At 43.5% G+C, this 24,108-nt stretch overlaps 1 protein-coding gene across 1 annotated transcript in view; it reads right to left on the bottom strand.

Moving 5' to 3' along the window:
• EXT2 (exostosin glycosyltransferase 2) overlaps positions 1-24,108 on the bottom strand; it is a 140,007-nt gene that overhangs the window by 49,388 nt on the left and 66,511 nt on the right. The window contains exon 8 of the mRNA XM_082684033.1: positions 19,914-20,045. Coding sequence (XP_082540159.1) covers positions 19,914-20,045 — 132 coding nt within the window. The remainder of the gene's footprint in view (positions 1-19,913; positions 20,046-24,108) is intronic.

The raw sequence follows: 24,108 nt of genomic DNA, 5'->3' as shown, positions 1-24,108 counted from the left end.
CCGTGCTTCAGTTACAGCTAACCCCGAAAGTGCAGTCTCTCCGCCGTCACCATCCCAGGCCGGTCATTCACTCCTCCCCACACAGTACTCTCTTATGCTTGAAAAACACCATTTTAAATGAAAAAGACACAAAAGCCACGTTTCTGAGGTGCTGTAATGTGTGTGAAAGCTTTACTGAGCACCTAAGTGTTAGGCTCTATGTGTCATGTCTCATCTGAGCTGCCCAACAACCCCCAAGCCAGATACGGTTATTCTCGTTTTACAGAAGATCAAACTATAGGCTTAAACATAGTGAATGATGCCTAATCCTTTGCTTCACCAGTCAAAAAAAGAAAGGGAGAAAGAAATTCAGAAGGGAAGGGAAGCAAGAGAAAATGACGTGATGATGTTCAAGGTCTGGCTTCCGAACACCGTGGTGGAGGCCCATGGCCCACCCTTGAGCCCTCCTGCCCTGAGTCCCAGGTAAGTACCGCCATTTTGTAAACTCTGGAAACCAGAACTGTGGGGAACGCCAGAGTTTATTACTTCTAACTCTTCTCTGAGACAAAAATGCTGGAAGTTCTTTATCCCTGATAATCATGTGTGGGCCAATGAGCCAGAGATCGACCCAAACACTATGACTTCAGAAGGTACATGGAATAAAACTCACCGAATATATAACACTGACACAAAGGAAACACATAAATTTAAAAAGGTAAATACGCCTCTAACGCAGAAGGAAAAACTATTAAAACTCCAACAAAATGGGGTCTGTTCTTCAGGAGAAATGGGGAATGCCAACACACTTGAATGCCTGTATGACATTAAAAGGAGAGGAAAGTTCCCTGAGAGCCGCAAAGCTTGGTTTCAGAAAATGAATCCCTTGGAATTTCAACGGAGGCACCCCCTGAGGGGCATCACAGCTCTGATTTCAAGGCACTGCCAGGAGAAGGAACCAGAGTCTCTGGCAAGATGACCGATCTGTTCTCATCCTGTTTGCCAGCTCTGTCCGCGATTCCGATGACTGTGGAAGGAGGAGGGGAGGTAGGAACGGGTGGGTGCGAAGCAGACAGTTACTTGTCTTGGTGCTCAGTTTTTCCACACTCCTCACTTGCATACCAGATAGGGCGTGAAAACTGGGGAAGCAGAAAAGGCAGCATCAAGGGGAGACAGAGGAGGCAAAGGAGCATAACAAGGTCTGAAAAACCAACACTTCCCGTAAAAGGCAGACGTTGAGATGAACACAGACGTTAACACAGAAGCCACTGAGCATCTGTTTCCTAGGACACAGGCCTGGTGCTCTACTGCAGGATGTGCCGAACGGGGTGGAGGCAAATGATTTCAAACAGTGAGTCGGCACATTTGGGGTCAGTTTGGGAATCACGAGTCTTGAACATAATTTCAGGCTCTTTCGCTTACCAGCTGTGTGACCTGGGCGAAGTACTTAACCTCTCTTGCACCTCAGCGTCCATAACTGCGATAATAACGACTACTTTAATAATAATTTCTAATAATGTTAATCAACATTTAATTATGATTTCTTAACAAGCCAGAAGTTGTTAATGAAAGTAAACAGTTAGTAGATGGAAAGTACATCACACTACAAGCACATCTGGTAAATGGTCGCCCACGGCTGATCCTGCAGGAGTAATCGTTTCTCTGGGCTTTCCCTTCCACGGTTCCTACAAGCGGGAGGGCAGCCATGAGGTCTCTTCCAGCAACAAGTTTGAATGACTTGTTGACTTATCATGACTTGACCTTATCATGATTCACGGTCCTAGCTTATCTGGATTCTCTACCTCTATTTCCTCTCCAAATACACTGTTTTTATTTTCATAGTTTCCTCTTTTCCTTCCTGTTCTTTATATTTTATCTCGAGAGCTCCAAGACAGCAAGAGCCGTAGCTGTTACAACAGCTTGTACCTAGCCAGTGCCCAGCACCACTCAATAAAAACATGCTCGAGAATGGGTAAGTTAAACCCCATGACCCAGGCACGTCATGCTCTTTCTGTCCTGTTTATGTACGGATGTGAACAGGTGAGGTACATGCAAATAAGGGACGTCAGGAGTTCTGAATGTAATTTCTAACTTAGTTCACTCATTTTAAAGCACCTACGAGAACCTCAGTGGGCCAACTATTCCAAAGAAGGGCAGGATGGGGAGAGTCCACAGAGAGTTTGCATTTAGACCCTGCCATGTACTAGTTCTGTGACATGTAAAGCTCCTCCTGTGTTGATTTCCTTATCTGCAAAACGAGGACCATGATGACACGCGTCTCCCAGGGCGACGTGACAAATGAGGTCGGCCCACGAGCGATGAGCGCTCAGCACGGAGCTCCGTGAACCGTACTTTACACCAAACACAAAATCGCCCAGCTCTCTCCATTCGTATTCTTCTTGCCTGCCAGAACACCGGTGTCACCAATTCAACAATCACCCCTACCGATCGTATTTCTGGTGCACTTCCTGAGCTCATACGGTTCGCCTGGAAGAGTCTCACGGAGGCCAGGACAAACACAGCCTTCCCCCTCAACATGCTCGTCATCTGGTGGGGCGGACAGCTCAGTGAGATAACCAGCCCTGGCATAGGTATTCCAGTCCTATGGGAGTGTAAAGGTCTACACAGCAGCCTCGCCCCCTCGGAGGAGATGAGGAGGGCCCGCTGCATCGGTCCAGCGTCAGCGGGCGAGTGCTGGCAAACTGAGTGAGCAGTCTTGCTAAGACCCCTTCACCAGATCTGAAGAGAAGGAAGGAGAGCGGGAAATGAGAGGGACCGGCCAGGCGGCCAAGGCCACAGCGTGAAATGCCTTGAATGGGGGAAGGTTTTGTAAGTCACATGATTAGCTTTCCGTGGATTTCTTTCGTAACTTTCTTTTCCCAAGTATTGTTTTTCCGATAAGTGAAAATGGCTAACTTTATGTTCTATTTCAAAAGGTCAGAAAGAGGAAATGCTGATCTGCAGCTAGGTTTCTGTGCCAATTGCTTTTCCCCTCCTCGAACATAATCCCATTTGCCTTTGGAGCACAGTGACAGCGTGGAGAAAGGCAGCTTTAATTGGGGTATGCGCCTTCATGCAGACAGTCCACTCCACTGGGGTAAGGTCAACAAACTAACCCCCAGAGAAAAAAACTTAGCGGAGAAGGACATTTCAGAAACAGCATTTAGTCACCTCTGAAATACCTTTAAGAGCTACCCCCTGCTGGCTGACCAAAGAGAGTGTCTACAGTCTGGGACCTCTTGACCCCACTTTCTGCAGGAAATCAAGCAAATTTAAACCTCCATAATTTACTCAAGACTCTGACTTTTGCCAGGGAAAAGGCAAACAATGCTGGCAATTAACTCCGTTGCCTGATTAGATCTCCATCGTGGCAAGACAGGGCATGAAACCAGGCACCCAGCACTGGTGACCCGAAAAAAAAGGCGAAACCCACTTATTACAGCTGCACCGTCTGCATCTTGGCTATCGATACCACTCTCAAACCTACACAGTGCAACTGTTCACTCCAAGATGGGAGGAGAGGTATGCATCATTCTGCCAGAACACTGGCAGTTGGCCAAAATACCTTGTCCATCTCTCGCCCATCCTCCCGAACTTCACTTCTCACTCCCACAACAGATATTCATTATGGAACCTTCAATAAGAAATCCAGATTGTTCAACTGCAGTCACATAAAAGCAATCCACAGTAGCTACGACAACTGTCAGGTCACAATCCCAGCTTTTGTATTGCTTATTCTGGAAAGCTCTGGTGAATGAGCGAGCAGTGAGCAGACTAAGTAGAGAGAGAAAGTCGTGGGTTTGGGTTTCAAGGTGCCTCATAGAAAGGCCCTGGGAGGCTAGGCGTAAAGTCAACTTGCAGGGCAAAGTTCCTTCAAGAAAGAAACTCAAACTAGGTGTGCCTTTGGCAATCTCCCACAAAGAAAGTTGTCTGGACCCTTCTTACAATCTTGCTTTCCCTTTTTTTTTTTCTTCAGCTGAAAGGTCACAGTAGCCCTATATGAGCTTAACCAAAACCATTCTAGCCAAGGTCACCTACCATACAGACAGTGGAGGAAGATAGGAAGCAAATGGCCTTTGCTAAGCATCCTAAAATGTTCTTGCTGAACTACTCGAGGATTATAAAATCAAGAGTGAGGAAAACCACATTCCATTACCAACTAAAGGGCTCTTTCAACCTAAACCAACCAAATTCCAGACAGAAGAACTCAACCTCGAAGAAGGATGGTTCAAAATTTAATTCCTGTTCTGCACCATATCAGAGATATTTTTTAAAATGTCACCACGTATAAATTCATGTGACAAGAAGAGCACTCAGCATCCCAGAATGAACCCACATTTCATTTAACTGAAGGTGTCTGCCTGAGCAGAAAAGTGAGAATTCAGAGGAGAAAGGAAGGCAGGAGAGGACAGGCTTGATATACAGAAGCTTTTGAGCCCTTGGTAATGAGGAGCCTTACCTATCCCTACCTTGATAGAAAGGGCAGTTTTCCTGCTTGTTTTGAAGTTATCAGCCCCTACCTCAATGTGGTTTCAATTATGAATTACCAGACTAAAAGGAGGGAAAAGCTTTGATTTATTCTTTTTTGCTCCAATTATGCATGATGTGTTTCCACTGAAGATTTTGAAAAGTATTTCATCATGCCTCTCATCCTGAAGTGGTCAAAGGGCAAAACCAAAAGGAGTTAACCCTTCCATTTCTCCTCTAGGTTCAAAGAGACTCCCTACCCACGGATCCGGGGCAGGGCCTCCGAAGCAAACCAAGCCAGGAAAGGGTTAAGCATTAGCATCATATTACTAACGTGCATAAGGGTGGTGTCCCCTGTCCAAAATGGTGAGATGATATTTATGTTAATGGTTACTGGGAGATTTGAAAGGGGCAATCAGTAACGTGGCCCACGTTACCTTAACCATTAAGCCTCTACGGCCCCAACTACTGGCAGCACACACTCTACTGGGCCTGCATGGCCTTTAGAAACCGGAGAAGCACAGAGACCCAAGGCCAGTCTTCAAGCAGGCGCTCTTAGATCAAGGGAGAAAAGATTCGGCAACATGTCTGAAGTTTACTCGTTGCGTTCTATCTTTAACTCATTCCACCCATAAAAAAGAACCGATTCTTCACAAAAACAAGGATAACACCATAGCTAGATCTCACTGACTTCCCACTAAACAGACACATGACAGATGAAGAAAATCAAAGGCTAGAAATCCCCTTCGTGCTGCGGATTAACTAAGGGAGATACTAAGTTATCAACTTAGAATTCCTATAACTCACTTAGAGTAATTTGTTCATAAATACATTTTCTATATGGTGGAACTGGAATGAGTCTAACCACATCTGGGTGCACCAGGAAAATAGGGACTGTGACTCGCTGACATCCAAAGAAATTGAGCCAGAGACATAACTCAAGGTCACAGGAGCATGGGGCAAGCGATTTCTACCATTAGTCTGCCTTTTTCTTCTAGGTAAGTTTAAGGACTTCTCTTTTTCTTTGGTGTACCTCAGTTTCCTTATGATGATCCTGCTTGTGGTTTCTAGGTCTTGCCGAATCTGAGGTCTGGTATCATTCAACAGTTCTGGAAAGTTCTCAACGACTACCCTTTCAAAGCACCTCCTTCCTCCCTCCCTCCCCCTCCCTCTCTCTCTCTCTCTCTCTCTCTCTCTCTCTCTCTCCTCCTTCTGGAACTGATTAGACCTTGCCCCTCCATTCTCCGCATCACTTCACTCTTCTGTCGCTTTGGGCTGCATCTGAACAATTTCTTTGAATCCAACAATCTAATCTAATCCAATAATCAAAGTCCTTGAAGATGTGTTTCTGCTGGTTCTCACTCATGATGTCTCCTCATTTCTGTATGATCTTACGGGTTTTAACTGTGAGCTGCTCATTTCCTTAGATACTTTATTTGTAAGAATTATATGAGACCCAGATTGAAGACGAACTACTCAAGAGAGGGTCTGTGTCTACTTCTGCTGCTTCCTATCAATTCAGGGCCACTTCTAATGAAATTCTCCTCAGAAGGCTTATCTGGACCACATAGTTGTATGAATTGGGACAAGAAACCATGTGAAGGTGGCTTCTCACTGTAGTTATCAGCAGCAGGACCACTACAAAAGCTATTTCTCTTTACCCTTACAGTAAATATCTAGACTTTTAGTTTCCTGGCTTCTCCAGGAAGCTCTTTTTTGAGTCCCCAACTTGCACAGGCCACAGGCTTTCCATCCCGCTCCCGTGTCCCACTCTCTAGAGCAAAAGCTCCAGGTCATCAAACTGTGAAAATCTCCATGGCAAAAGCTGACTCTGGCTCCTACTCACCTGCCAGGACACCTGGGTTCCACTTTGTTTTCTGACTCACTCACTTTGTGAGTCAACAAATACCTCACTTTCAGGCTCTTTTGGCCAAGGAGTAACGCTGCTCTATAATACTTCATTCAGAACATTAGCCGTTCAGTCAGGAAGATCATTAAGCGTGTCTTGTCCATCACAAAGCCAGTGACAGAAGTCTTTCTCTAGTCACACTGTTGACCTAATTATTTGCTGTTGTGTTTCCTATTTAATTGGGGTGCCAAGTTTGTGAGCCAGATAGAAACACGAACATACGGCAACATCTTCTAACAGATGGAATGATGGACTTCCGACTCCATGTCCTCTTTTATGAGATCGAATGATGGGGAGATGGCTCTTAAGTAAGTCACACTTTCTTTACCTGTAAGAATGAAGCTAACAGAATGTTCACTCTTGGGGTCTTAAGTACTGAGCAATGGAAAATACACGACAGGGCCTATCTGGAAATGGAAACAAACACAAGACCGCTGTCCCGTGAATTTCAATTTTCCCCACCAGGGTTCTACTCACTTCCAAAATTTGTTTCCATGTGATAAAGCCTTATGTTAACAAAACTTTTCTTTTTACAGTGCTACACCACTTCCAAAATTCTTCCACATATGTTATTTCATTAAGCTCTCATAATAATCCTGCAAAGTGAGTAAAAACCCCATTTCTCAGATAAGGATAACAAATTTTGAAGCACAAGGTCAAGTTAATAAATGGCTTTGAACCACAAGGTTTGATTCCAAAATGTCCTTTTCAGTGGTCTTGATTAGTCCTTGGTAATCAGCCACTACGCTGCACTCTTCTCCTAAAGCAGTTATTAACCCTAAACCCATCCTACGGATGAGCGGAGTGCTACAAAGAGAGATTCTGTAAGCAACCTCAAGTCACTGGGCTCATCACCAGGAGAGAAGGGATGAAAATGTGCAGTTCAGGAATTTCTGAGCTCTAGTTAGCTTACTGGAGACTCACAGGTTAAATCCATCTGAATGCCTCTCTAAAAATTCCAGCTATTATCTGAGTTTCAGCTACTTAAATTTTTCCTTTATATACCACTGAAATTCACATTTGGCTAAATGCCTGCCCTCTTCTGTAAAGCCAAACTACTGTCAAGAAGAGCAGGAAGGGTTGCCACTGATTGCTTTTCAGGTAGTAGAGGAAAAAGTTGACATTTCATCCTCCTCTTGGTTGGAAAGGAAGCCAATCATTTATAAGAACCCTTGTCTGGCCGCGGCTTCCATCAGTGGGATGGACAGAAGCCAGTTAAATGGCTCAACATAAGCCATATTAAAAGAATTTGGAATGAGCAAAGAGTGGGTTCCATATGCTGATGCTTTTAATAATTCATGAGTTCTATCAGTCTGCAAGTAATAAATTTCACTAAACATGTCTACGGTAAGATAGTTTTAAGATACTGTTAATCAATTAAGTGGGTGAATACAAAAAAGTAGGGGCAAAAGTAACACATCATTGATTTTTATTGGTTCCTAATTCGATATAGTAAAAATAACAGCTTAGCTGCTTGATAGGTCAAAAGATTTATTTTTAGGACATGGTCTTTAAACGCATAACCATCATCCCTAGATCTGTTACTTGAAAAGTATACTGTAAACTCTTAAAAGTTATGCTTTAATGAAAAAACCAGTGATTTATTTGATTCAAATAAACAAGGCTGATCTATCATCTGAAGTTTTCAAGAATGTCAATGGTGAAACTACCACTTCTCATGAGAGGTAATACACATTTCCAATTTCATCGGACTCTTCTATAGTTGGAATAGTCTGATAGTTGGAAAGAGAGTTTTATTCTCTGGCCCAGGCATAAGAATGTTTGCCGGCCAGCTACAGTATGGAGGAAGACTTCACCAGCTTGGTAAACAGAAACTCTTGAAAAAGATGAAGTTACAGCTTGTGGCATCTAAGCACAAAACACCAACACGGGTACGGCCTAGAAAACCAAACCTTCTGTGTGGTTCGGAGCTGAGAGGAGTACAACACCATCATTCAAGCTGATACAATTTGGAAAGAACAACCTCTACAATGTAGTAATTTCTGAATTCTTAATTTCTCTGGAATTCAAGTAAGGCATACGCTTAGTCTCCTCTGTCTTATCTCTGCTTCCTCCTGCAAAAAAGGAAAGGCATGAACCTATGAGGGCAAAAGAAGACAAGAGTGGATGAGAATTCAACACATCTTGGGAGGTGAAACAGATGACGTTTCTTGCTATCCAACACAGAGAAATGTAGGATGAAATGTAACAAAACTTCAGAATATATAGCTGAGGCCAGGGGACATGGGAACTCTGAGGCACCAAAGATGAAAAAAAACCAGCAATCAGGAGCCGAACACACAGGAGGGACTGGCACTGTGGAACCCTGAGGAAGGCAGAAGTAGTTTGCTCTTGGTGCCACATGGGTTTAAGGTCCACGCCAGAAGAGAGGGACAATGGCTTTGGGCACAGTACATGAGGGAACTAGAAGTGGGACATATACAAAAAGGCAGAATCCTTCGGTGAAAAGGTGGTCCAGAATGTCATCCCCTCATAGATGGAGGCAATAAAAAACACTTATCTTTTTCAACCTGAGTTTGAGTTGGGGTGCTTCCAATGGAGACCAGCCCTCACAGAGGTTTGGGGTTTAAACAAAATCCCCGTCCATAGTATGGAAACCTCCTATGAGAAATTAATGTTAAAAACTGATTTATCTCCTGGATAACTTTGGAACACCCAGCAGAAGTCAAAACAAACAAAGGAACAAGAATGAGCAAACCCTCTGGAGTAACACCCCCTAGCCCAGGTGGCAAAGATTACCACAGGAAACCTTACTGAAGATGAACTCACATCCCAAAATTATAAAACATGTAAGGAAACAAAGCAACAAGAGCAACAGGCAGTTAGAAAAACGACAGGAACAGACCTTACAAGAAATTTAAAAACGGATCGCAGGAAAAGATCAAGTATCTCAAATAATTATAAAAGGATGAACTTTAAAATACACAGTTTTTAAAAAGACGCGATGAAAAAAAAACCAGGCAGACAGATCTGAAAAATAATTAAACTGTTTCTAAAAATAACCACTGAAATTTAAATCTCAATGGATGGGTGAAAAAGAAATTAGTCATAGCTGAAGAGAACAGCAAAATCGATGTGAAACAATTACGCAGCGTGTCGTACAGAAAGACAAAAATGTGGGAAACGTGAGGGAAGAAAAACCTGAGAGACATAACAACAGGATGAAGGCGGTCTGACATACGTTCAACAGGAAAAGGAAAGATTTGTGAAAATGACAGATAATATTCAAAGAGAAAACAATGGAGAATTTTCCAAAACTGATTAAAGACATGAACTCTCAGGTCAAAGACAAAATAATTACTCTCAAAAGCAGATAGAAAGTGGGAATTACAGCCATTCAGCAACCACTACAAAAACTGATTTGGGTGAGAAATCGTCAGTAGAGGCGACAACCAGCCAGGCAAAGTTTGAGAAGGAGCAGGGCATGTACATGGTCTCAAAGCATTTCCCCATTTGAGACGATGCATTTGAGACATATAATTTTTGTGATATTCCAGTCAAAAAGGCATAATTTGAATTTCAACAATTTTCAACTGAATGCATAAATTGTTACAAAAGCATGAGACAAACCCAAATCAAGAGATGTCGAGAGACATCTTACAAAATAACTAACATGTTCTCTTAAACAGTATCAGTGTCGTGCAAGGCAAAGACTGAGAAGTTGTTCCAGAGTAAGGAGACATGGCAACTGGTGTAATGCATGGTCTGGCTTTTTTTTTTTTTTTCCTATAATGGACATTAGGATAATTGGCAAAATCTACATAAGGTCTATAGATTAAATAATATTATATCAATGTTTATTTCAGATAAGTTTGATAACTGTACTGTCATTCTTTATGAGAAGTATTTAGGAGTAAAGGTGTGTCAGATCTGCAACTTTCAAATGGCTTAGGAGAAAAATAAATATAAACGTGTATACATACACAGAGAGAGAGAAGAATAAAGGGAATATAGTAAAACATTAACATTTGACAAATACTATATAGCATGTACAGAAACTCTCTGTACTATTTTTGCAACTTTCAGTTTGAAATTATGTCAAAATAAAAAACAGAGAGAATTTTAGGGCTGTTTAAGCAAACAAAAGGCAGAGCAACATAAAGTACCAAGAGAAACAAACAAACAAAAGCTAAGCTTTTCAAGGATGACTAGAAGACTCAGAAATTGAAGGACTGGAGGGACTAGGGGGAGCCTGGGTGGCTCAATCGGTTAAGTGTTTGTCTAAGCTCAGGTCATGATCTCAGGGTGCTGGGACAGAGCTCCACGTTGGGCTCCACACTGAGTGGAACATAAGGAACAGCATGGAGGACATTAGGAAAAGGAAGGGAAAATGAAGGGGGGTGCATCAGAGGAGGAGACAAACCATGGGAGACTATGGACTCCGGGAAACTGAAGCTTTTAGAGGGGAGTGGGATGGGGAGATGGGTGAGCCTGGTGGTGGCTATCAAGGAGGGCACGGATTGCATGGAGCCCTGGGTGTTATACACAAACAATGAATCATGGAACACTACACCAAAAACTAATGATGTACTGTAATGGTGACCAAAAAAAGCAAAACAAAATGAAACAAAAATAAAATAAAAGAAATTGGAGATAACAGGTGTCCCAGAAAAAGGGACTCTGAAAACAGAAATAAAGAACATTGGTTCCAAGATCCCTTAAGCTGACAGGCCCAGACAAGCCAGCCCTCTGCCTGTCCTCCAGTCCCTGCTGCCACCTGAGCAGGAGAAGGGAAGTTTATTCCCTGGAGAATATGAATTAGAGGGACTCCACAGTCAGATACCCAAGCCATGGAAAGCACGGTGAGGCAGCACACAGAATACAGTGGATTGAGTGATCATGTATAAACGAAGAATGAGAATGTGTCTCCTCCTCCCCCATTCAGCTCCTCGGGTGCTTGCAACCCAGACATTACCCATGCTCCTCCACTCACAGAGGCAGACAGATTACCCTCTGGACCAATGAACCAATCCAACAGAGACAGCCCATGAACTGTGACATCGGGTAAACGACTGGGTCCCCATCCTCTTAACTGATGTAAAGCTCACCAGTTGACAAGCCTTACAGAGAACTCCCAATCAGCTTTCAGCATCGCACTTTTAAGTAAGACTGCTGGAAACATCAGGTATTTGAAGAAAGTTGCCAATATGAAAGAGAAAATGAACTGAAGAAGGAATCCAGAGGAAACAAATGATACACGGAACTAAAGAAAAATCAAAACAAAATCACAGTATCTTCAGAGAGAGAAAGAAAGAGAGTACCGTAGTCTTACCATAAGAAAAGGAAGCTACAGGGGCACCTGGGTGGCTCAGTCTGTTAAACGTCTGCCTTCAGCTCAGGTCATGATCTCAAGGTCCTGGGATCAAGCCCTGCATCAGGCTCCTTGCTCAGCGGGAAACCTGCTTCTCCCTCTCCCTCTCCCTCTGCCCGCCACGCCCCCTGATTGTGCTCCCTGTCATATAAATAAATAAAATCTTAAAAAAAAAAAAAAGAATAGGAAGCTATAAAAAAAGATCAATTAGAAATCAAGAAAAGGGGGAACAAGGGGGGCTCAGTGGATTAAGCATCCTACTTTTGATTTCAGCTCAGACCATGACCTCAAGCTCCTGGGATTGAGCCCTGAATTGGGCTCCATGCTTAGCAGGGAGTCCCACTTGAGGATTCTCTCTCTCCCCTCCCTCTGCCCCTCCTCAGCTTGCACATGCTCACTCTCTCTCTCAAATAAATAAATAAATCTTTTAAAAAAAAGAAATCAGGAAAAACTAAAAAATTGAAAGTAGACAAAATTTCTTGGGGCGCCTGAGTGGCTCGGTGGGTTAAAGCCTCTGCCTTCAGCTCAGGTCATGATCCCAGGGTCCTGGGATCAAGCCCCGCATCTGGCTCTCTGCTCGGCGGGGAGCCTGCTTCCTCCTCTCTCTCTGCCTGCCTCTCTGTCTACTTGTGATCTCTCTGTCTGTCAAATAAATAAATAAAATCTTAAAAAAAAAAAAAAAAGAAAGTAGACAAAATTTCTAATCAAAAGAAACGTTAGAACATAAAATTGAGTAAATACCTAAGAAACCCAAACAAAAAGATTACTGAAATAAAAAGAGATGATAAATAGAACAGAAATGATAAGGAAAATAAGGTTCAATCTAACACATTCATCATTTAGCTAACAGAAGTTCCATAAAGAGAAAAAAGACAAAACATGGGAAGGAAAGAATAAAAGATATAAAACATGAAAATTTCTTAGAACTGGAGAAGAATTTTCAGCTTAAGAGGGCCTAAATCAGTATCCACTGAACAAAAAAAAACCACTCATACCAAGGCACATCATAAAATTTCAGGACACAGAATTTCCCAAGAAGATAAAAATATCACATAAAAGGATCAGGAATGGGGCGCCTGGGTGGCTCAGTCATTAAGCGTCTGCCATTGGCTCAGGTCATGGGCTCTCAGTGGGAAGCCTGCTTCTCTCTATGCTACTCTCCCTGCTTGTGTTCCCTCTTTCTCTCTCTCTCTGTGTCAAATAAATTTTTTAAATCTTTAAAAAAGGGAGGGGGAATCAGGAATGACATGTGACTTTATGAAATTAAAATGGGAAACTTCGAAGGCAATGGAGTCATGCTTTCAAATTCCTAAAGAAAATCCACCTCAACCAGAAGTCTACACAAGTCCAATTATTACTCAAATGTGAATTAAACACATTTTCAGACATGAAGATTATCTCCCCATTGTTCCTTTCTTCAGAAGCTGTTGGAAAAAATAAACCAAAGAGGAAGATGTTATACCTTGGAAACAAGGAATCCAACAAAGGAGAGGACAAAAAAGGAATTCCCAGAATCACAGTGAATTGAAAATTTAGGATGACCACTGCATAGGAGACCCAGAGAGCAATCAATCCAGACTGGAGCTTAAGATGAATCACTATAGAAGAAAAGGGAGGGAGGGGGAGAGAGAAAAGACGGAGGGAAATCCTATAGTTCACCTATGCTTGACCATTTACTCTTTTGTTGGAGAACCAAGTAAAAATCAATTAGCGACAGAAACGTGGGAAACTAAGAGGGGAAAAAAAAAGTAGTTATTAACTCCCCGAAAAACAAAAAGTTGTACAGGGAAAAAAAAACACAATCATGGTTTAGCACTTCATTCAGCTAAAAAACAGTACTTATACAGTTCTAATAATAATGCACATAATAAATATGGCTTTAATGAAAAATGGTGATACAGCCCTACCGGAAAATTGGGAGAAATGAAATATGTAAAGAAAGAAGAGAACAAGAGAAAAATTGCTGACCCAAAGGAAGTAAAAAGATAATGTGTATGATTGAGAAATTGAAAAAAAAAAAAAATTGGCACCCTAAGCCCTTGATGGGGAGATAGGAAGATAAATCCCAGAGGAAAGCTAGAAAAGTTAAAACCAGTTGCCCCTTGGGAACAGGCCTCAGTTTCAGATATAGGCTTTATTTTACCATTTGAATTTTTGAACATTACATGTGTTAAGCTACACAACTTTTAAAAATGTAAAAGTAAGAAATATAACTGAGATTTTATAAAAAGAGAGAACCATGGGCACCTGGGTGGCTCAGTGGTTAAGCCTCTTCCTTCGGCTCAGGTCATGATCTCAGGGTCCTGGGATCGAGCCCCGCATTGGGCTCTCTGCTCAGCGAGGTGCCTGCTCCCCCGCCCCCGCCTGCCTCTGCCTACTAGTAATCTCTCTCTGTGTCAAATAAATAAATAAAATCTTAAGAAAAAAGAAAGAACCAAAGATCAAGAATCCACCTCTAGTTAGAGCAATGGTTCTACTCTGCACCAATCCATTCATTAGAATACACCCAAATATTCATTAGTTGGGAGGCACATAACTACCTTAGGATATTAGAAATGAAAACAAACTTCAGTATCCTGATGTTATAACATCCAGAAGCTACATTATCCTGGTAACTTCTGCTACCGAGTCATGTAAGCAGACATGAAGAGAATTAAGTGGCCCCCCCCAAAAAGGAGAAAGGGAAAATGTGCTCCTAAGGGATGGCTGGGGCACGCGCCAAGGATGACTGTGCCAAAACACTCAGTATGCTCTTCAGCCCGCTGCCAGATCAAGCTTCCGCAAGACTCCAGAAACCTATTCTAGTCACTGCCCTCCGACCAGCCGTGTGATGTAAGGAAGCAGTCAGGTGTTGACTGAGGAAAGCCAGAGCCATAAAGCTTGTCTCTATGGAAGCCCTGGAGGTGAGACTGCATCCGGGGAAACCAAGCGTGCTCACTCACCCTCCGCCTCCCCCGCAGCGGCCAGGCAGGGGTGCAGGGGTGTGTCCCACAGGTGTACGAGTTCCCAGGAGGAAGAATGTAGGGTGTTGGTCCAAAAGCTCTAAGTGACCCGGTCACCTCAGCCACACCTCCAGGCTCGTCTCTTTGCTCTCCTTACACATCCTCCCCCTCTGGGCCTGGCTTGTGCCCCGGGCTTTTCCATTTTCTAGCTGACCATCAGAGTCAGCCAAGGTGTTTGCTTGGGGCCCCAGATCAAGCTCTTTGGATCTTCCCGCATCTCCCCAGCCACCGACCTGACGCAGCTTTCTTTACTCCCTGGCTACTGACGGTCTCAGCCTTTCTGGCTTGTTTCCACAGAGCAGTCCAGTGGCAAAGTCTACACAAGGCAAGTGCTGGAATTCGTGGCCGTGTACCGGAGCCCTTGAGTGACTGAGATCCTGCAAACGCGATACCTCTAAAAACAAGCCTTTGAAGAGTTTACGTGTATGTACTTAAAATGCAAGCTTAACTTTCTAAATTCCATACATACTTTAGTCATACCTAGGCAGTGGGAGGAAGAAGGGGAGAAATCAGCCCAGAAGGCCTGCTGGGGGCAGGGTAGGCTTTCAAATGACAGAGAAACATTCCACAACCTGGAAGGTAACGGGCACGGAGTGGAGTTAAACAGACTGTCCGCGCGCTAGCTCCTCAGCCCGGAGCCCTCTCCTGTGTACTCGAGCTGGCGCTTCTTCAGCCTGCGGACTGACTGACCGCTTGGCTGTGCTCACCGCTGCGTGATACTCTCAGCTGCTCGTACAACCCCAACACTGGTGAGTGGGGGCTGCCGCCTGGACATTTCAGTGCAGCCAGCCCGGAGTACTTCATGTGGCAAGACAGATGCCCTTGGAGCCAACTCTGGATGCTTCGGACCCGGGTCGGGGGTCCAGAAGAGGAAACGGACAGGAGGGGAGGGAGTGCTTTCTCCGGTGGGTAAGTCAAGACACACACAGTGAATCAATCCCGCATCAAAGTATGGTCCCTGGCCTAGCGGCACCAACACCATCCAGAAGCTTACTAGAAATGCAAATTCCAGGATCCCACCAGGCCCACTCAATCCGTGTCTTAACAAGCTTTCCAGGAGATTCTGATGCGTCCTAAGTATGCACTCACCTCCCTCAGAACTTAATGGGGACTAAGGGCAAGCTCTGCCACTGGGGACCCACAGCTCTGACTACCCCTGCTCCTCACGGCAGCACGAGCCCTTCAAGTGCCCTGATGCACACTCCCCCCTTGAGAGCCCTTGTGGAGGCCGGCACGTGTAGCTCCTAGAAGCCCAGCTAAGGATACACTCCTCATCTGACGTCTGGCTCACAACTAAGTCCAGTATGGTCAATGCAGAAGTGGGAAAAATCTGCAGGCTCTTCATTAGTGTTATCGAGGATAGCAAATCCGAAAAAATACTAGGTAGTATCCATCAAAAGGGACTGGGTAAATAAAGTTACAACATATTGATAAGATGGGGTACAATCTTCTAAATCATATCGTAGAAACATGAGCAGGGAATATATTCTACTCTCCAATGTGATTTTAGAGCTATATTATACTGAGTTTTTTAAAAAAAAAAAACGGTCAGGGGCGCCTGGGTGGCTCAGTGGGTTAGGCCGCTGCCTTCAGCTCAGGTCATGATCTCAGGGTCCTGAGATTGAGTCCCACATCCAGTTCTCTGCTTAGCCGGGAGCCTACTTCCTTCTCTCTCTCTCTCTGCCTACCTCTCTGTCTACTTGTGATCTCTGTCTGTCAAATAAATAAATAAAATCTTAAAAAAAAAAAACTGTCAGTAAGAGGATATGGTTTTGGTGGCACATATCAGAAACCAAAAATTTACAGTTCTTGGCCTACTGCGTCCCCATATCACACTGAATGCTCACTTGCCTCCGTCTCTGTCCTCCAGATGTGCTCACATTTGGCAGAGAACCAAAGGTAAGACAAGAGAGGGTGTCTGAGCAGCTCCCCCACTCCATGAGCGATGCCCAGATGTGTGGAGAAGCCTGCCACAGGTGCGACCAGAGGTCACATGAACGTTAGAAGTGATACAGGTGTGGAGTATTTGGGGAGATGATAGTTTTGCTGATATCTGCAAAAAAGGGAGAAAAATCAAAGCACGGAGAGACCAAAAAGGCAGTGAAATACAGGCACTCTCGCCCTAAGGAACTATGAAAACTAATCGGTAAAAGCAAACTTGTTGTCCCCGCATAGGGAACCTTAACTTGCTGAGGAATTCCTTCCAAAGACAAGAATCAAAACAAAGGGCTGATCTCTCCAAACTAGACAGATCTGCTACCTTACGGTTATGCTCAAGAATTATTTTGCCAACTTTTTCAAGTTCTGTGAATGTGACACATGTGGTTAATGTAACCTGCCTCGTGGCCGGCTAGAGATAGAAATGCCAAGTGTCACTGGCAACACAAACACTTGGTTTCCGCAAGCCCTCACTCTCTTCAGAACCTACACACACACAGGGGTCCTCATTTTTTTTTTTTTTTAACATTAAACCAAGGCAGCAATATTTGGCAAAATCGGACTCTCCTGCCCTCACCCCTTCCTCTCTGCTCCGAACAAGCGGAGGACGTGGCTGGCTGGAGGCCCTTAACAGTGTTGCTCTGGAAACACCAGACCATCCCTTGATTTACTGACTAAGATCCACACCTACTCCCACCTCAGGGGGTCTGATATTGTAAATTTGATGGAATCTAGAAGGGAGACTCCCCTACAGGTTGGGCTCATAGTAATCACTTCGACAGTAGGTTAAATATTTCCAAAGGGGAGGGGAAAAGTTAACTACAAATAAATCAGCGCTACTCAGTCCTCCTGTCAGTTGCCTTCACTGAAGATGCGGAAATGTATAACCCGCTGCTTTAACTCAGGGCGCTCAGCACCTGAGCTCCTAGAAACGTGGTGAGCACTAAATTAGCCTGAAAAGAACACTTCAAGAAGTTAGAGAAAAAACAAATTTTCCATTTGCATATCCACATTTCAGCTTTTTATACTTACGTTCTTTCCCAAACTGACAGTCCAGCACTTTGACCACATTAAAACACACCTATTTCAAAGCTACAAATTTTTATGTACTCTTTTCTCTTGGCCCATAGTCTTATGAAAGACAGGGAACCCAAATTCCAACCATTTATTCCTATTAGACTCTTTCCACACCTTCTGGCTAGGTCACGGCCATCCCATGTGTAAGCATTCTCCTGCAGAGGAACAGGGGTAGCATTCTTTGTCTCAAGCTTATTCCATATACTTGGAGTAGTGGAAATGTTTCAGCCCAGAGGAGAAAGCTCAAAAGCTCCTATAAAACTCAATAAGCAAGTCAAGATAATCAGAGGACCAGAAGGTATAAGGTAGCGGGTACTCAGTTAATATCTACCGAATAAATAAATGCCTAAAACAAACTAAAATTTCAATATGACCAATAAAATACAAATAGGATTTGTAACTGTACTACAGGAGAAACCGATGGAGATACTGACCTTCCACTTGAAAAACACACACGTAAGACCATTTTTTACCAAGCAGATGAACATAAACTCAAGTACTTAGGTAGGGTTAACTGAAGGCATGGAGAGATCAAGTAACCTAAATGTTATTGGGAGAACTATGAACTAGAGTATTTTCAAAGGGCAATTTACTAGTATCTCTCAATATTCAAAATATGTGTATTTCTCAGCTGAAATTAATAACATTCAAAATGTGTATATTTTTCAGCTGGAATTAATTCTATAGTTATAGTCCTATATTTATGAAAACATAGAAATATATGTCTTTTATATTACTATTGGAAAATAGAAAAAAATGAAAGCAATCTAAATTTCTATCAGTAATAGATCTGTTATGGAAAACAGACCTAAACAATGGAATCCTTTGTAGTTATCCTTACCACAAAAGGATACCTCTACAGAACGAAGTGGAAGTTAAGTCCAAGATCTAGCCTACTAAAGTAAAACGGCAAGGTGCAGAACAGTATGTGTAACAGAATCTCATCTGTGCTCCAAAATTATATACTTATGCTTATATATGAATAGAAACATTCTGGAAGGTTAGCTCCAGTAACGGATTCAAGGGAGGAGATGAACAGAAGAAAACGTTCCCTTAAGCACAATAAAAAGGTGTTCCTTGTTGTTGTGTTGGATTTTACCACAAGCATACATTGACTTCCTCCCAGGACAACCCATTTCAAGAAGTGTCCTGGCTCCTCCCAGCAAGGGTGCCACCCCGGCACTCTGGTCACCACTCTATTCCAGAACATCGCATACTATGTGGTCTACTCACTGACTTCCCACATTAGCGGAGAGGTCCTCTGAGGCGAGGGACTTGGCTGCTTTTTCTGCATGCCCAGCACCTAGTGGGGTGCCTGACACACAGTCACCCCTTAGTTAGGACAGGAGGGTGGAAAGGAGGATCCTATACAAAGATTAACCAAGCGGCTAAATGCATTCTATTGAGAGAGGGTGGGATCAGGAGACCAGGAGGGCTGGCCGGAAAGACAGCATGGACTAGAATGAAGAATGGATTCAAGTCTAGCTCTCTCACGTGAAAACCTTGAGCCGTGTGAATGAGGCTGGAAGGTACCTACAAAGCAGAACCACCAGGCCCAGAGCTGCAGGCACTTGCCGTGAGAAAGAAGGTGTGGCCACTGCCACAGCCCCTACAAGGCCACAAAGGCCTTATGACTCCTTCAAGCAAGGAGAAAACCCTGAGAGCAACTTCCGACCATCCCAGCTCTCTGCTGGAAACACCCAGGGGCCTCAGCCGGTCTCGAGCAAGTCCGGACTGTGGCCATCTATAAGGCCTCGAGATCACTTCTGCGGATTACTTTCCTCCCACGGTGATGGCTGCGATCACTGAAATCATCTATATGAAACGCTGAGCACAGTCCCTGGCTGAGCCGAAGCTCTCAGAATATAAGCTATTATTATCAACCGCTTATAGAATCTTTTCAAGAATTCTAAGCATTACAACTGCAGAAGTCATCAGCAAGGGTCTGATTTCCAACAAGAGCCAGGCTGCCCCATTTATCTCTGCAATAAATAAGCTTACTGTCTTCCCAAGCACATTCAAAACAAGCCGGAAGCTGCTGCTTCTGTGTGTCTTACTTGTGTTATCATTTCAAAATTGAGCTGACTTTGTCAGCTAGCACAGGCTCATCTCATAAAGCCAGTATTTAAATAAACTTTACACAGCACGTTTCTCCTGCCCCATCCTCACACCTGGACCACGGCTGCCATGGTTGGCACCGGGATTCACTCACCACAGTGGGCGGGTCATTCCACTCTTCATAGGAGAGAGCAGCATAGGGATAGATGCGGTCGTTGATGATCTGCAGAGTGGCCAGGGCGATGGCTTTGATCGACTGGAAATACGCTTCCCAGAACCACCGTGCCTGGAAAGGAAACAGCATGTGCTCAGTGAGCAAGACAGACACTTGGAAGTGGAAGAATCGGTGCCCTCTCAGACGCAACTCTGGGTCTGGGTAATTCCGTTATTCCCGCAGGGAGGGAGCCGACGGCAAATGCTCCCTGCTGCTCCGGCCAGCTGCAGGAGAAGAACGCATTTATCAAACGCAGCCAAAACAGTGTGAGCAAATGAAACGCACCCTGGATTCAATCTGAGTAAAAGAGAAACTGTGTCTTGATGAAAGAGACAGTAAAAGAGAAACAGTAAAAGAGAAACTGTGTCTTGATGAGAATACTCAATGTCATACCAGAACAAGCTATAGTCCTTGTTTTGGTCTATACATCAAGTGCATAAATCTTAAGTGTACAATTCAACAAATGTTTAGGTATACATACTCTTATAACTACCACCAAGATAAAGACACCAAACATGCCAGCACTCCCAGAAGATTCTCTTCTGCTTCCCAGGTACTTTCCCAATCATCCGAGAGTAATCGTCATTCTCATTTCTATCGTGCCTGCTACTGAACGTCATACAAGCGGAATCAAAACTGTTTTTACTCCTTTGCAGCTGACTTCTTTTGTCAACACTTGCAACGTTTGAGTCAGATTTTGGTGTCAAGGTCATGCTGGCTTCTTAAAATGAGTTGAAAAGTGTTCCTTCCTTTTCTATCCCCTGAGAAATTTTAGGCAAGGCTGGCATTCCTTCTTGAAAGGTTTAGAAGAATTCACCTAAAAGCCATCTGGGTTAGGAGCTTTCTGGTGTGTGAAGGTTTTTGAAGCATGGATTAATTTTCTTTCACAGACACAGGATTATTTTAATAAGCATGTTGGTTTCAAAAGTATGATTTTCAAGGAATGTGTTCATTTCATCTACATTGTTAAATGTACTGGGCTCAACGTGTGCTAACATCTACTCAGTGCCTGTGGAATATGTAGTCATATACCTCTTTTCATTCCTGATATTGATAATCTGTATATTTTCTTTGTATTTGCTCTAACCAGATATTTATCAACTTTACCAATCTCTTCAAAAAAAACCGATGCTTGGTTGTTGATTTTCTTTATTGTACTTTCTTTTCTTTTTTTTTTTTTTTTCCTACCTTGTTCCTTTCTGTTTTTACATTTATTTCCTTTCTTCTATTTTGGGGGACTTTAATCCATCTGGCATTTGATTTCTTGAGACTGACATTTAGATTACGAATTTTAATCTTTCTTCATTTCTAATGTATGTTTAAAGCTACAAATTGGCCCCTACACACTATTTTAAATGTGTCCTACACGATCACATATCATTTTCATTATAACTTAGGTAAAACAATTTTCTAGAAGTATACTGTTTAATTTCCAAACATTTTAGGATTTACTGTTTATCTTTGTTGCTGACTTCTACTTTGGCTTCACTATGGTCAGAGACCATGTGTTATTTCAAAACATTGCCCTTTATTTCTCTGTCTTCGTCATGCAGCAGGTCCACTGTGATGTACTTAGGTGTGGCTCTTTGGATTTATTCCTCTGAGGATTGTCGAGCCTCTTCACTTCGTGGTTTTGATGTCTTTCACTGTTTTTAGAAAACTCTCAGCCAGTATTTCTTTAAATATTGGTTCTGTCACACTCTCTTCTCCTAGGACTCTAGATATACATACAGAAATGTTTTTACCACGCCCCATATGTCTCTTAATCTCTTTTCTGCGCTGCCATCCGGGTATATTTTCTACTAATTTTTCTCCTGGCCCAATAATCCTCTATCTTCTGTGTGTGCGTGCATGCGTGTGTGCGTGTGCGCATGTTTATGTCTGTGTGCGTGTGCCTGCTTGCATCTAAACAGCAGTCTAGACCCGCATATTGACTTCTCAACTTAGTTCATATATTTTTAGTTACAAAATTTCTTTTTATCCATCTATTTACTTATGTGTGAGAGACAGAGAGAGCACAAGCAGGGGGAGCGAAAGGCAGAGGGAGAGGGAGAAGCAGGCTCCCCACTGAGCAGGGAGCCCAATGCGGGGCTCAATCCCAGGACCCCGGGATCATGAACTGAGACAAGGGAAGACGCTTAACTGACTGAGCTACCCAGGTACCTCACAAAATTTCTACTTGACTTAATAAAAAGCAGATTTCCTATCTTTGTTAAAATTCCCTTATTTTATTAAGCATAGCTCCTGACTGATAACCCTAATATCCGAATCAACTGTGGGTCTCTTTCTACTATCTGTATTTACTCTTCATTTTGGTCATTTGGTTTCCATTCCTAGCATACCTCTTAATTTTCTTTGGACACAAGACACTCTATATTAAAAACTGTAAAGGTTCTGTATATACAAAATTATCTTCCTCCTAAGTGTAACATTCTTCTGGAAGACACAGAGAATGCAGTCAGACCACTTTAATCCTATCAGTGGCTGGTGTTAAGCTTCGGTAGGGCCAACTTTTTTCCGCTTTCCCTTACTCTTGTAGTGTGGCCTTTTGGGGCCCTCGGACAAAACCTGGGGTGTCTACCAGGACCCCCCTCTATCGCGGCAGGCCCTGAACACCAAACTCCCTCTCACCAGCACTATATATGGTTGCTAGAATGTTTGCACAGCTTGTCAGGCTCCCAGCTGCTGCTTTCTGCAGGGAGTCGTGGAGTCTTACTCTGATCCCGTGCACCTCAGGAGCTGGCAAACACTTCAAGGGAAGACTGCATGCCCAGTTTTTGCTTACTCTCCTGTGGTTCCCATCTTCCTGAATTTTGTCATTCAAGTCCTGGATACTTTGGGGTAGCCCCTAATTTCAACCTCTCAGCCCTATGAGACTGCTACTTTCCAATAGGGCTCCAGATGCCCAGACCGTGATTTAGAAAGTGCCTGCAGGGGAAAGGCCAAAGGAAACAAGGAGCTCAGCCTGCTTTCCTTCTCTCAGGAGCCGCAGTCCCTTAAGCACTGACTGCCCAGATTGCTCTCGAATGCCTCTATATTATCTATTTTAATAAGCTTTTATCCTTTTTTTTTCCCCCTGGCTGGACAGTTACTCTAATACTAGCTACTTTGTCACAGCCCAAAACAGTCTTTTGAAAGAAGGCAATCTCTTATCCAAGCAGAGTTTGGATTCAGTCCCCAAGAAAGCAAGATGTTGGTCTCGGTGACCTGTCTGTCCAGCTTCATTCTGACCTGTGATTCCACTCAGAATCAGCAGCTATAAGGATTTCTGCAAGGGAGCAAACATGTGAAAAACAGAACATGAAAAGTTCAAAATATAACCGAAAGAGGTGGAGGAAAAAAGATACTTTCTGGTTTACACCTGCCAACTTTGGTTCTGTTTCCCAGGCAAGTCCTCCATTCATGAGGGAAAGCCTGGGATGATGCCCGCCGAGGTGTGCGATGACTACTTTCTCCACTAAGAGTAAGAAAGAGGCAAAGCCTCACAACGAGGGTTTCTCCTACTCAAAGAAAAGCTGACCCAGATTTAGCTACCAAGGGCATCTGGCTGATGCCATCCTGTAGTGTGCCATCTGGGTACGGCCCGGTGGCTGGCTGCCTGCCACGGCTTCTTAGAAATACTCCACTCACTCCAATCCCACCCCTGCTCAGTTATGTTGCTGCTGTCCTGCCTGTCATCTAGCCAAAATAGTGACATTTTATGAGACCTGAAAGAATCTATCTTCCCTGTGAAAACTTTACTGATCGCCCCCAAACACCAACAATCTCTCCTTACCAGGAAATCCCACAGCACCGACAGCCTTTACTTTATAGGTTATTCTGCACATACTGTTCTAGAACAGTTTTCTTGTTATTTCGGATGACCACTTTTCTCTCTTCCAGCTAGACTGCAAGTTTCCTGGATGTGGAAACTGGCTTTTTTTTTTTTTTTTTAATTATTAGCATCCTTGGAGATGTTAGGATGACCTGTGCAAATATATTTCTGTATGCACAGTCTCATTTGCTCTTCAAAACCAGCTTGTCACTTACCGGGGGCAGTTCCATTTTCTGTGCAAGGAAACCAAGATGCAATGATGTTAAGTGGCCCAGTCACAGCTCAAACCCAGGCTCTTTCCCACTCCATTCTAGAATACAG

The sequence above is a fragment of the Mustela nivalis genome, assembly GCF_964662115.1.
Source record: "Mustela nivalis genome assembly, chromosome: 9".
Taxonomy (NCBI): Eukaryota; Metazoa; Chordata; class Mammalia; order Carnivora; family Mustelidae; genus Mustela; species Mustela nivalis.
Note: the sequence above shows the minus strand (reverse complement) of the source record. Positions and strands in the feature narration are given on the sequence as shown.